This window comes from Lupinus angustifolius, chromosome LG01 (assembly GCF_001865875.1).
Source record: "Lupinus angustifolius cultivar Tanjil chromosome LG01, LupAngTanjil_v1.0, whole genome shotgun sequence".
NCBI classification, from domain to species: domain Eukaryota; kingdom Viridiplantae; phylum Streptophyta; class Magnoliopsida; order Fabales; family Fabaceae; genus Lupinus; species Lupinus angustifolius.
Window position 1 is genome coordinate 3,684,328 of NC_032009.1, and position 12,903 is coordinate 3,697,230.

The window sequence follows — 12,903 nt, forward strand, 5'->3', positions numbered from 1 at the left end:
ATTATAAGATTTCTAGAGGTTTGCCTATAAAGTAAGCCAGCAATGTAGTATCCATCATTGTTTCGAGAAAGTGCATAGAGATTTTGACTTACTATATAATCTAAGGATGAATGGATTCTTATTTTTGTGTCATTTCTATAGGCAATCTTAATTACTTCAGAGGATCTTTATCATGCATCTAAATATCTAATCCCTTACCCATGTCCTCTCTAAAAAGGGAAAAAGTGATTTTGCTAATTAAAAACAGTGATTTTGCTAATTACAAATATTTATTAGCTAATAGTTTTTACTAATATACGTCGTTATAGTATATGGGTAATGCTGAGTAATTTTTAAGTGAGATGTACTTTCATTCTATTTAATGGAGATACAAGATTTGACAATTTTTTCTAAAAAAATTATAAATATTTTTTTTATTTCCTAAATTAAGATACAAATTGAATTAAATTAAAATTTCTTTGTAAATAGTTGCATATAATAGGGTTAAAACAAATCATGAAAACCATAAGAACTTGCATATTGGGTAATATAATTTGTTGTGTACTGATATTTGTAGCCATTATTATCCTTACTTATTTCAGTGGTTCAGCTTCGAGTTTTTGGTAATTTGTATTGGGAAATATGGAGATATACCCAATATCCCAACGTTCGCAAGCAATAAAGGCCCTGAAATATTCAAGGGCAAGGTGATGCATACACTTGATTATTGTAAACTTGATAAGGAAGGTACCACTCAACTTCTTAAGGGGAAAAAGGTTGTGGTTGTTGGTTCCAAAAAGTCAGGCCTTGATTTAGCCACCGAGTGTGCTCTTGTAAATCAAGGTAATAATAACATTCCACTCTTATGTATCTACTTAATTACCAGTGTAGTGTATATATTTCAGCTTCATTTCACAATGTTCAACTTAATATTTTTAAGTAATTACTAACTATATTATTTTTTTACTTTGTCCTTTTATTTATAAATAATAACTGTTTGAAGGTGATCTATACATGGTATTTATACACTGTACAAAGTACAAAATATTTCTACAGTTAGTGACTTATTGACAGTATTTCTTATTCTAAAATATTTTTTTAATTGGAAAATAGTTGATTAAATTAAAAGGTACCAAATGTCTAAAAAGATACATGAAAAATAGTTGAATAAACTCACATAAGTGTAACTACAGTATGGCACTAAAGTAATTAATATTAGATTTTGAAACACACAAAAATTTAAAAATTTATACACTAATAATATAAGAGTTTGATATACTGCCAATTTATTATTTATTTTTAATCAACATTGCCTCTTCAAAAAGAATATTATAAATAATAGATGATCTAATAATACAAATAAAGAGTTTCATATATTGTGTATAAATTCTTCCATCGTATATATATTTCAAACCTAATTTGATACATCATAGCATATGTTTATGTGAGTGAATGATGCCATGTGTTGTATATAAGTTAACATAAATTTTGTGTATATATTTGAGCAAAGTGTCATCATGCAATATGTCATATTTTAAGTACTTAAATAAAAAACTAATCCTATACATGATTTTTAATATTTAATTGTGATGGATAGAAATATACCAAATTCTTAAACGAATAATGTATTGTCACATCATTAAATCAGTTTTACTGATTCTATAATAAATATAAAAATGTAAATAGTATATAATAATTGATTAATAATTTAATACTCCATTAAAATGAAACTCATTTTTTGTTTCTAACTTCTTTTTCCTCTTCCAACCTTTATTTAAAATTTTGGCTTGCTATTTGTGTCTTATTGAGTTCTAGAATCGTGGGGCATAAATATTCAAGATAGTATTTCTGGAAGTCCATTTTCAGTATTTCTTAGAGATAGAAGTATCTTGCTTTGTCTTTTTTCGGGCATTTCTTTTTTTATAAAATACAAATTTGGTTAATGTCGTTTTCAGTTTTTGCTTATTCTTATATAGGCTAAAACGACATGACATTAGTTTTACAAAATATTCTTGTCTGTAATTTAATGTATTGCTTTTGGTTATTATTGAATAATATTGATGTTCAGTATGCTTCATTTTCTATGTTCCAGTTTGCATGGTTTGATTGCACACTTTGTATAACACATGTTCGCTTACTATTCTTTCATGTTATTTTATTTTGGTGAACTTTTCTTTCATTTTATTTGATGTGTACTGACCTATGAAATAGAATCCAACACATCAATTTTGACAATACTTTCAAGTAGTAGAGAATAAGCCTAATACTAAAATATGACGTAAAGAGTGAATTTAGTAATTTATAATTTTTTTAAAAATTGTTTAAAATCTAAGTTGTTAAATTTAATGGTAAGAATAAAAAATTATAAATTATAAAACTAATTACTGAACTCTACATCCCAACCCCTTCAAATGATAGATATAGTTTAATATTTATGCAATAATGGTATAAAAAATTATACATAGTCAATATATTATCTCTTATTTATTTATATTACTTTTATTTAAGAGTAGATAATTATAAAATATTAATAATGGATTATTCAATAATAATGTAAAAAACTATTATACTATTAATATTTACATCTTTTTCTCTATTTTGAATGAGAAAAAGGTTTAATGACGGATTCCTACTATCATATTGACCCACAGAATGAGAGCCACTTGTGATAATCCTAAACTAAAATACAAAACTTAACTGAACTCCATGTAATATCTATATATAGTATAAAATTTTATACACAGTCAATACATTATCGATTATTATTTAAAAATTAATGATAATTAAATATTCATTTTTTCTCAACTCCCAATACCTTATTCAATTGACTAATTAACTTGATCAATAATATGCAAGAAAATGAGAGAAACTTATTTTCCTTATTTACTTGAAGACAATTTAAATCATAGTCAGTGTTTAAGTTAGGCACTAAAGGTGATTTAAGATAGTAGTTCTGTGTCACTTGCATGTTGTTCTAAACAATCAGGATCCTCTTCATTAATAGAGAGACAAGTTATTGTTTTTATACATATTTTCAATAGCAAAAATGTGATTTCATAGTAAACAATGGGATAAAAGTGTTACTATATATTGCTTTTTGTGTGTTTGTGACATTTGTCTCTCCATTAATGGAAAAGATCCTTATTTGTTCTAAACATCACCTAGTTTGAGTTTTTTTGCAGTGAAGTTAACAAAATAATGTTCTTTAGGTTCCTTTAGGAAATAAAGTTGAAATTAATCATGTGAAAATCCTAAGTCCTAAATTAAGATTAAAAGAGAATGATCTTGTCTTAAATATATTATCTTAATAGTCAAATGTTGTAGGGGTTGTACAGTTACATGTTTTCTTTTTGTTTCTTAAAAATTTCAACATGCATAACAAAGTTGCTTCTGACTTGTTCTAAAGGACCTGAAGGACAACCATGCACCATGGTGGTAAGGACTTTGCATTGGATAGTTCCACACTACTGGATTTGGGGATTGCCATTTTTCTTATTCTTCTCAACAAGATCTTCTCAGTTACTCTATGAAAGACCAAACCAAGGCTTACTCAGAACCTTTCTCTACCTGATGTTATCTCCAATGGTAAATTTAACATTTTTCACTTACCAAATCTTATGATACATTCTGTACATACCTGCATAAATGTTCTTGCTGCCAATTACCAAAGTATTGCTAATGGTTTCTTGTTATATAATTACTTAAAACAGCGGCATGCAATCTCGAAGTTCATCGAGTCCTACCTTCTTTGGAAACTTCCTTTGGAGAAGTATGGGTTAAAACCAGAACACCCCTTTGTGGAAGATTATGCATCCTGTCAAATGGCCATTGTGCCAGAAAAGTTATTCTCTGAGGCTGAAAAAGGCAAAATTGTCTTCAAAAAAGCAGCAAAGTGGTGGTTCTGGAATGGAGGAATTGAATTTGAGGACAACTCAAAACTGGAGGCAGATGTAGTTGTTCTTGCAACTGGTTTTGATGGAAAGAAGAAGATCAAAACCATTTTACCGGACCCCTTTCGTAGCCTTTTGGAGTACCCTTCTGGTGTTATGCCTTTGTACAGGTAAGAAGGGATGTTTAGTTCATTGTGCTTTCTTTCAGTAATAATAAAAATGAATGAAAAAACATATGAGAATTGTTAATTGAGTCATGCTGTTTATGACAGGGGAACTATCCATCCATTGATTCCAAACATGGCCTTTGTGGGTTATGTTGAGAGTGTTTCAAATCTTCACTCTTCCGAGCTACGCTCCATGTGGCTTTCTGGACTTGTAGATGACAAATTCAAGCTCCCAAGGGTTGAGAATATGCTTTCACAAACTCTTAAGGAGATGGAAGTAATGAAAAGGTCAACTAGGTTCTATAAGAGGCACTGCATTTCAACTTATAGCATCAACCATAGTGATGAAATATGTAAAGATATGGGATGGAATTTCATGAGGAAGAATAACTGGATATCAGAAGCATTTGGCCCTTATAGCAGTGAAGACTATGAGAAAGAAGATTGAAGACCTTATCACTGTTCTACTAGTTATTGCATTAGTAAGTAATATGACAACAAAATAAATGTCTCAGGAAAGAGTTGTCTCTTAGCAGTCAGCTCGGCGTCCCCGAAAAACGAGGGTGAAAATTTTTGGGACAATTTTTATATGAATATTGTGGGACAAATGCTGTTCTGATGATAGGCATAGTCATGTTTAAGAAATTTAATTATAATATCTACTTGAATGTTATAGTAATGTTGCTCAGATAAATCATAAAGATTGCAGAACTTGGACATTCAAACATGAACCATAAAATAATACAGTATAGACACTAAAAAGAACCAGAGAATAATTAAATTATAATGGATAATCACTTGTTCAAATGATGCTAACCTTATCATATGCAAAAGATACTGGTAATCTGATTTGTGATCAAAGGGTCCAAAATCAGGAACACTATCATAATTACAGTGATAACAAATTCCTAGTTACATGCTTGTCTGACCCTGATTCAGGCCAATGGGGGTGGAATGGAACACAAACGAATCAGAGGCGTTAACGGCTTTGAAGTAGTTTCAAGGTCTCATCAATGTGCTTTTCCGGTTGGAACTGATTGTTGTATACAAGCTGAACCACCCCATTTTTGTCAAGAACATAAGTCTCTCTCCCAGGCAATGCTCCGAAAAAATCACCTGGCACTCCCCATTCTTTCCTCACCTTGTTACCTTCATCACTCAACAATGTAAATGGAAGCCGGTACTTCTTAGCAAATGCCTACAAACGTTCCATGCAATGCTTTCACTATAAAGATAACAAATTTGATAGCAAACAAATTGCGGGAAACGGTTGTTTTTTACCTTGTGAGACGAAGCATCATCGCCACTTATCCCAACAACCTCTGCTCCTGCTTTCTTGAACTTCTCATAAGAGTCCCTAAAAGCACAAGCCTGCATCAATAAAAGTTAAAAAAAATTAAAACTTGCCAGTGTTATTAATTACTATCTCACTAGTCAGTAGTGCAATGTCAATCCTTTATTGTATGCCTTTTAAGTATACCATGACCTGAACTGTATAATAGTCTAAGAGATATGTTTCTTTACAACATTTCTCGACGAAGCCGGAACAACATGATGTAACTACTGATAAATATCAAGGTATTGTGTAATTTGAGTTAAACTGTTGAAGTATAGAAATGAGTTTTTGCCACAAATCTTTCTAATTATGTTGAAGAAATAACAATACTAGTAATACTTCTTGTTCTATAAACAAAACAACTCCATTCCCTTTCATTTTCATAAGAACAACAATGCCTTTGGTAATGGCTCCATTCTCTAAATGCAAGCATATATGAAGTGTTAACCATAATTCTTATACCTGTTTGGTGCATCCAGGGGTCTCATCAGCAGGGTAGAAATATACAACAAGGGGTTTTCCTTTGAATTTGGTGAGGCTCACCACCTTTCCATCTTGATCTTTCAATGTGAAAGCTGGTGGTTTTGAACCTTTATTCACCTATCAAGGAACAAACACAAAAGAACAAACATGGATACTTTCCTGAATGTATATAGATTAAAAGATGCAGAGAAAGTTGACTAAGAAGAAATGTACCTTGGCAAAAATGGAAGGAGTGAGTGAAAAAGATGCAGGGGTAGATGGGATAGAGAAAGTGGAAGAATGAGACAATTTGAGGCCAAAAAAATGAGAATTGGAAGGTGTGGAAAGGAGTTGAGAAGAAGGGTATCTGGGAGTTTGAGTGTTAAGTATTAGTGAGGTAGGAAGAGAGTGGTTTGAGAAAGTGAAGGAAGCCATGAGTGTGGGTGAGAATGAAGGTTGGAAGAAGATAGTGCATGAACTTGATGGGGTGATGGATGATAGATAAAGAATGTGGTTTGGCTGGTTGGGATTCCCCTTTGGCGTGGACCATTCCTCACCCCATCTTTTTTTGTAATAGCAAGGGTGTCCTATTATCCTATGGGTAATTAGTCCCTTTTGGAATGTGTAGCTACTTCTTCCAATAAGTGTCGCTCTCGAGAATCAAGTCCTTAATCTTTTAATCATCCTAAGGATTTAGCGGGATCTTACAAGACCAACGCCTTGTTGGTTTCCTCACCCCTTCTTTTTTTATTCAACTTTTCTTTTGAGTTCAATTTACAGCAAAATTTAATTTCAGAATAAGTTGCATGCATAAATACAATATTCTAAATTCTGAATAGATTTTCAAGTGTAGTTTCATTGGATTGTATTTTCTTGCTCACATTAGTCACATATGAAGGAGAATTATTCAGTAATTATAACGTATAAGTACTATTTTGGTAGTTAGAGTTCAGTTTCATAAAAGTTTTAGCTTATGAAAAAATATCAAGTGATTATGCTTGGTCAGGATATTGAGATGAGTTTGAAGATTCTCTATTCATTGTGGAAATTAGCATCTGATTTTCACTTCTTGGTTTTCTACCAATGCTCAACATGTTTTATATTATCCATGTATATTATGATTATTACCAAAAGAATCACATTAGAAGGTAAAGCTTTATGACAGTATACTCGAGTAATTATTTACCAAATATACCAGGCTCTCCTTTAATGTTTAACAGGGTGGATGGAGTTGTAACCATTCCTCATAATAAAGCTTGCCTCTTCTCCAAAGAACTCAAACTGCTATGAGAATGAAAGGAAGCATTTGGCCCTTATAGAAGTGAAAGCCATGAGGGAAGATTGAAGACCTTAGAGCATTGTAATAATCATTGCATTGATAATAGTAATATGATAAGAAAATAAATGTCCCAAGAAAGAGTTATATTTTTGCAGTCAGTTTGGTGTTCCCTAAAATTAAGAGTGGAAAATTTAGGGTCAAGTTTTAAATTGTGGGATAAATGTTGTTATGCTAGGCATAGTCATCATTGAAAGAGTTAGTTAGTTATAATAATAATGACAACTACTTCAACATTATGGTAATGTTTCTCAGATATATCAAAGAGATTGCAAAACCTTGGTGTTTCAAGTAGCACATTCAAACCATAAAATAATATAGACACAGAAAAGAACAAGAAATAATAAAACTTGGATGATCACTTGCTCAATTGATGCTGAGCTTACAATACAAAAAATATACTAATAATCTAACTTTATGTGTGATAATTGAAACAAGATTTCTATCAGGAGAGATCATAACAATTTGCTCTTTATAGAAAATGGGTCCATAATCAGCTACACTATCAAAATTACAGTGATCACAATTCATAGTTACATACTTGTCTCACTCAAGCCGATGAGGATGGAATAGAACACAAGAATAAAAGGCCTCAAAGGCTTTGAAGTAACTTCAACGTCTCGTCGATATGCTTTTCTGGTTGGAACTGATTGTTGTATACAAGCTGAACCACCCCATTTTTGTCAAGAACATAAGTCTCTCTTCCGGGCAATGCTCCAAATAAATCACTCGGCACTCCCCATTCTTTCCTCACCTTGTTTCCCTCATCACTCAACAATGTAAATGGAAGTCTGTGCTTTTTGGCAAATGCCTACATTCCATGCAACACTTTCAGTATAAAGATAATATGTTAGGGACCCCATCACTACTACTATATTTTCTCATACTAGTATATTTTATATAGTAGTAGTCATGTACCCCTATCCTGGTATTTCATTTCAATCAAATTGTAGTGAAACATTTGATTTTTACCTTGTGAGATGAAGAATCATCACCACTGACACCTATAACCTCTGCTCCTGCTTTCTTGAACTTCTCATACGAGTCCCGGAAAGCGCAAGCCTGCGTTGTAACAAAATAATTTAAAAGTTCAAATTTTGACACTGCTAGCCTCTAACTATATTAAGAATCAATGATCATGAGTTATTGTATCGCTTTTAATTATAATTGGAGATATATCATATGATTCTTTGCAACATTTATAAACAATGTTGGGACAACATATGATTTATGTGAGTATTGATAAGTATGATTTAAAGTAAAAATGTTGTGTGTCACAAATCTTGTCTAAAAATGTTGTACAAATAACAGAACTTGTGATCCTTCATGTTCCATAAACAAAACCCTCTTTCATTTTCATAAGAACAACAACACCTTTGAATGTAAGATTGAATGTGTTTTTACCTGTTTGGTACAGCTAGGAGAATCATCAGCAGGGTAGAAATAAACAACAACAGGTTTTCCTTTGAAGTTGGTAAGGCTGACAGTTTTTCCATCTTGATCTTTCAATGTGAATGGTGGTGGCTTTGAACCTTTACTCACCTGTCATGGAACAAACACAAACACAAACAAAAACAAACAAACATGGATGCCTTCTTAAATGTATAAAGATGAAAAGATGCAGACATAGTTGATTAAGAAAAAATGTACCTTAGCAAAAATGGAAGGTTTTTGTGAAAAAGAAACAGGAGTAGATGGGATAGAGAAAGTGGAAGAATTAGATAATTTGAGACCAAAAAAATGAGAATTGGAAGGTGTGGATAGGATTTGAGAAGAAGGGTAGTTGAGAGTTTGAGTGTTAAGCATTCGGGAAGTGGGAAGAGAGTGGTTTGAGAAAGTGAAGGAAGCCATGAGTGAGAATGGAAGAGAGGGAGAAAGTTAGTGAATGAATTGGATGGAGTGGTAGATAAGGAAGCAAAGTGGTTTAGTTGGTTGGATGGGATTGCCCTCTTACGTGGACCAATCATGGATGTATATATACCCTTTGGAATTTGTTTGACTAATTTCATTTTTTTATTCAACATGTATTTATTATCCACGTATATTATGATTACCAAAAAAAAAATCATTTTTGACAGCAGTTTCAGAAGGCATAGCTTTATCACAGTATACCTGAATCTTGATTCTAGAGCTATTGGCTATTACTTAACAAATATAGCAGACTCTCCTTTAGTGTTACGAAGTGTGGAGGCAGTACTACAATGATCTCAAATTGCCATCAAAATAAAAGGATGCACCATCCAGTAGGTAACAGAGTCCAGAATACAAGCAAGTAAAACATCGATTCTACTACTTATACTACCAAGAGTGGTAATTTGTAATATTTCATGATTATTTTGGTTGAGTTTTCATGCCGGAATCAATTCCAAAGATGCACGCCAAGCTACCATAAACTCAGTTTTAGATTGTGACTCCAAATCTGATAGTAACTATGCATTCATACAGGAAAGGTAACTATTACTTGTCTCAATTTAAGATAGTGGTTTTTGGTTTTCTTCTTTTATATATTCCGGATTGATAAACAAAATCATATAGTACAATAATTTATTAACAAGCAATTGTAGCCAGCCTGAATTTTGACGTGATCGCTCCGGTTTCCATAAGGAGGAGCTCGACAACCATGAAAATTTCAACACAGTACAGAACTAATCCTAAGATAAAAAAATGCCCATTTATCTAACGGGGCATGAAGCTACGAAATTGAAAGCCACTTTCTTTGCACCCAATCATTTTAGTGTGGTTTGGGCACATAACCATCAACAGCGAAGTTCCGAGTGGCAGCAGGAAGAGCTAAACGGATTCCATCAAGTTCAGGCTTGGCGATCACTTGGCAACCCAAACGTGATCTGCACAATTGCCAAAATCAGCATGCAAAGAAATTGAGGGGATGAAAACGAAAAATAAAATTTTGCAGTCGCAGTTCATGTTAAAGAAACCCACGTTTCACTAAGCCCGAAAGCTAGATCCAACATGTCATTTTCTTCATCAGTTGGATCTTCCAATTTATTGTAGTATTCTACATCCTGCACAAGGTTAAGTAATTTGACTGTCATTTAAACGGAAAACAACACTAACAGAAAAATAATCAAACTAACTTAAAGTGGCACTTTCCATGACATACCATCACAATAACGTGGCAAGTTGAACAGGCAAGTGATGCCTCACATGCTCCTGCGATAACATAAATAAATTAACTTTGGTAACAGCAACAATAAGCTGAATCAAGAATAGATATGCTTGCCTCTTCAGCAACTGGTCCCAGATTTGATAAAGTTGAAAAGTAATGACAAGTGCTAATTCTGAATCAAAATAATTTGATTGAGATTAACTCTTTAAAGTTACTCCCCGAATAACTTGATCCCTTCCCATAAAAAGATCAACAACAATAACAGCCTTATACCATTTCAATAAACAATAAACACCATTATGATCCACCAAACTTTAAAAATAAAAATGAAGAGTGGAATGCTAATGTCAAAGCTCTTGCCTTCAAGCTCGATGTTGTTTTCCTGAGCAGCTTCTAACATAGACATTCCAACAGGGACTTCAATATGAGTTTCCTCATCATCCTTGCCCACGAAAGTTACAGATATCCTGCATAAATTTGTATCAACATATAAGGAGCAGAGTGACAAATGAGTATTTTTCTTTTGAACTTCAATTGAAGTGCTCTGGTGCACTTCACCAAGGATGTTGCTCCATTCTACCATTCAATTAGTCAACTAATCAGCCACACAAACGTGATGCAATTTGCAGTAATTGCACCATCTGTCTTAAGGCAAGTTTTTAGATGTCTTCCATCTGACATGAGAATGAACCGGAAGAGTTCAAGGAACTATAATCCAGTGAAACAATTGAGGCTCGGAGATGGTTATTTTGCCATTTAGATTACAGTGTCATACTCTAGACTTAGCCTGACTCCTGCTTAGACATCACACCAACATGGTTGATAGCATGAAATCTAGAATGCTAGGATGCATACATTATACATGCAACTGTAAATCCAAACTTAAAGTTTAAACCTCAATGTTCATGTGAAAATGTGATATTACCATTCCTGGCATTTTCAAGTTGTGAAATGCCTTCGAAAATTAACCATTGGAAGGAAGAAAAGGAGTGCAAATTTCAAGTCCATATCCATCATCTCAGCTTTTATTTTCTAACTATTTATTAACCAAAATTACAGACATTACCTCCAGTCATGATATTGATGATACATTCAATCATTATGCCATTCTCCCATTAATCAACACAATCATCATGAAACTTGGAAGTGTAACAATGCAGTATGTTAGCTCCTTTATGCAACAGTATAATCTGGAAATTGCAGAATTTTAAGAAATATTTAATTCCCCAGCCTTCAGTTAACAAACAAATGCAACTACATAATGTTTGTCCTTCTAAAGTCTTTGGCTTTTTGGGGTCAAAGTCTTGAGTTTGCTCTGTGATAAAAGCTCATCCCGCTGGAGAGTCCTTGCACAATATCAAAAATCACGCAAAGACAAGATAACAGAAGTTTAAATTTGTCTGCAAAATGAACCCATTCATTTTTGGTGAATAAAGTTCACCAGTGTTTCATGTCAAAATATGGCATTAACTCTGAAGAGATTGCCAAGTTTTTCAAAGAGGTCTTATGCTATGCAATGACTTCTCACATAAGTTCCGGTAATCTTAACAAAGCAATAGGGAAATGGTCTAGTTATGAATATTGCTTTCTGCGCCCGAAGTTATGACACAATATTACCATGTTTTGAATGCTACATATTTACAACACAATAACATACTGCCACAAACTGTCATCTCAAAAGAAAAAAAAACTTACGTTTCTTCTTTATCACTCCCTTCCTCGGATGTGTTGTTAGTAGTCATCATTGAAAAGAAAATATGCTTCTTAATCATGGCTCCATTGTATAACATATTAAACAAAAGCTGTTGATGTTCAGGGAAAAAATATCACACATTTGAAATCAGAAACATTAATTTCCACATCTAACATTTTCAATATTTACAGAATCAACAAAAGTTTTCCAACACAGCTTCCAATTTGACAATTTTTTTAAATGTAAGCATTATAAAACTCTGAGTCCTGTAATCTTTCCTCTAAAAAAAGTTCAAAGGAAACAAAATTTCTATTTGATAAGACCAACATGTGAAGCTACACCAACACAATAGGTAATACTGTAAGTATCAACTTAATTTTAAACAACGATTAAGAACACAATTAACCGTTACATCTTATCAAACTTCACATGTACCAAACAAAAAAAAGGTTAAACTTCACCGACTAGGAAAAAAACATAAGGACAATTCAAATTCTTAACATATTCAACTAATGCTTATTAAATTTAAATAATAACAAAACAATACTAACCGGAGGTTGCATGTGGCGGTTGGTAGCGGTTAGAATATATGGTGATCTAGACATGGAAGCATAGTTCCCTGTAAAAGTGAAAGAAATAAAAATAATGATTAGAATTATAAATTCCAATGCAATAAGATAAAAAAACGGAGCAAGATAAAATTAGTAAAAGAAATATAGATGTGTACTTGTGGAAAGGTGTTTAGCGACGCAAGCTCCAAATCTTGCTACTCTAGAATTTAGCATGGTGAGGTTTAGATAAACCCTAAAATAAATATATATATATATATATATATATATATATATATATATATATATATATATATATATATATATATATATATATATATATATATATATATATATATATATAT

The 12,903-nt window shown here is 32.5% G+C and overlaps 4 protein-coding genes across 4 annotated transcripts in view; 1 reads left to right on the top strand and 3 right to left on the bottom strand.

Moving 5' to 3' along the window:
- LOC109347873 (probable flavin-containing monooxygenase 1) overlaps positions 1-4,651 on the top strand; it is a 5,847-nt gene extending 1,196 nt beyond the window's left edge. Inside the window, exons 2-5 of the mRNA XM_019587977.1 lie at positions 582-822; positions 3,386-3,564; positions 3,690-4,039; positions 4,142-4,651. Coding sequence (XP_019443522.1) covers positions 582-822; positions 3,386-3,564; positions 3,690-4,039; positions 4,142-4,484 — 1,113 coding nt within the window. The 3' untranslated portion in view covers positions 4,485-4,651. The remainder of the gene's footprint in view (positions 1-581; positions 823-3,385; positions 3,565-3,689; positions 4,040-4,141) is intronic.
- On the bottom strand, positions 4,799-6,358 carry LOC109347889 (peroxiredoxin Q, chloroplastic-like). The gene is made up of 4 exons (XM_019588001.1): positions 6,069-6,358; positions 5,835-5,972; positions 5,318-5,407; positions 4,799-5,234 (listed from the first exon to the last, which is right to left on the bottom strand). The coding sequence occupies exons 1-4, from the start codon at positions 6,267-6,269 to the stop codon at positions 5,016-5,018; spliced, it is 648 nt and encodes a 215-aa protein (XP_019443546.1). The 5' UTR covers positions 6,270-6,358; the 3' UTR covers positions 4,799-5,015.
- LOC109347879 (peroxiredoxin Q, chloroplastic-like) lies at positions 7,507-9,067 on the bottom strand. Its single transcript, XM_019587988.1, has 4 exons — positions 8,821-9,067; positions 8,575-8,712; positions 8,143-8,232; positions 7,507-7,981 (listed from the first exon to the last, which is right to left on the bottom strand). Exons 1-4 carry the CDS (start codon positions 9,019-9,021, stop codon positions 7,763-7,765), a joined length of 648 nt encoding a protein of 215 aa, XP_019443533.1. The 5' UTR covers positions 9,022-9,067; the 3' UTR covers positions 7,507-7,762.
- Positions 9,619-12,903, bottom strand: part of LOC109347896 (2Fe-2S ferredoxin-like) — a 3,490-nt gene continuing 205 nt past the window's right edge. The window contains exons 2-8 of the mRNA XM_019588012.1: positions 12,718-12,811; positions 12,542-12,609; positions 11,993-12,099; positions 10,658-10,764; positions 10,292-10,341; positions 10,111-10,193; positions 9,619-10,016 (exon numbers count right to left, since the gene is read on the bottom strand). Coding sequence (XP_019443557.1) covers positions 9,902-10,016; positions 10,111-10,193; positions 10,292-10,341; positions 10,658-10,764; positions 11,993-12,099; positions 12,542-12,609; positions 12,718-12,775 — 588 coding nt within the window. The 5' untranslated portion in view covers positions 12,776-12,811 and the 3' untranslated portion in view covers positions 9,619-9,901. The remainder of the gene's footprint in view (positions 10,017-10,110; positions 10,194-10,291; positions 10,342-10,657; positions 10,765-11,992; positions 12,100-12,541; positions 12,610-12,717; positions 12,812-12,903) is intronic.

Bases quoted from the DNA above. Each gene is read 5' to 3' on its own strand.
- LOC109347889 (XM_019588001.1), bottom strand. From the start codon at position 6,269: ATGGCTTCCTTCACTTTCTCAAACCACTCTCTTCCTACCTCACTAATA. The intron at 5,973-6,068 runs GTACATTTCTTC...GTTCCTTGATAG, and splicing joins CTCCTTCCATTTTTGCCAAG to GTGAATAAAGGTTCAAAACC. The intron at 5,408-5,834 runs GTATAAGAATTA...TTATTGATGCAG, and splicing joins CCCCTGGATGCACCAAACAG to GCTTGTGCTTTTAGGGACTC.
- LOC109347879 (XM_019587988.1), bottom strand. From the start codon at position 9,021: ATGGCTTCCTTCACTTTCTCAAACCACTCTCTTCCCACTTCCCGAATG. The intron at 8,713-8,820 runs GTACATTTTTTC...GTTCCATGACAG, and splicing joins AACCTTCCATTTTTGCTAAG to GTGAGTAAAGGTTCAAAGCC. The intron at 7,982-8,142 runs GTAAAAATCAAA...CATGGAATGTAG, and splicing joins ATGATTCTTCATCTCACAAG to GCATTTGCCAAAAAGCACAG.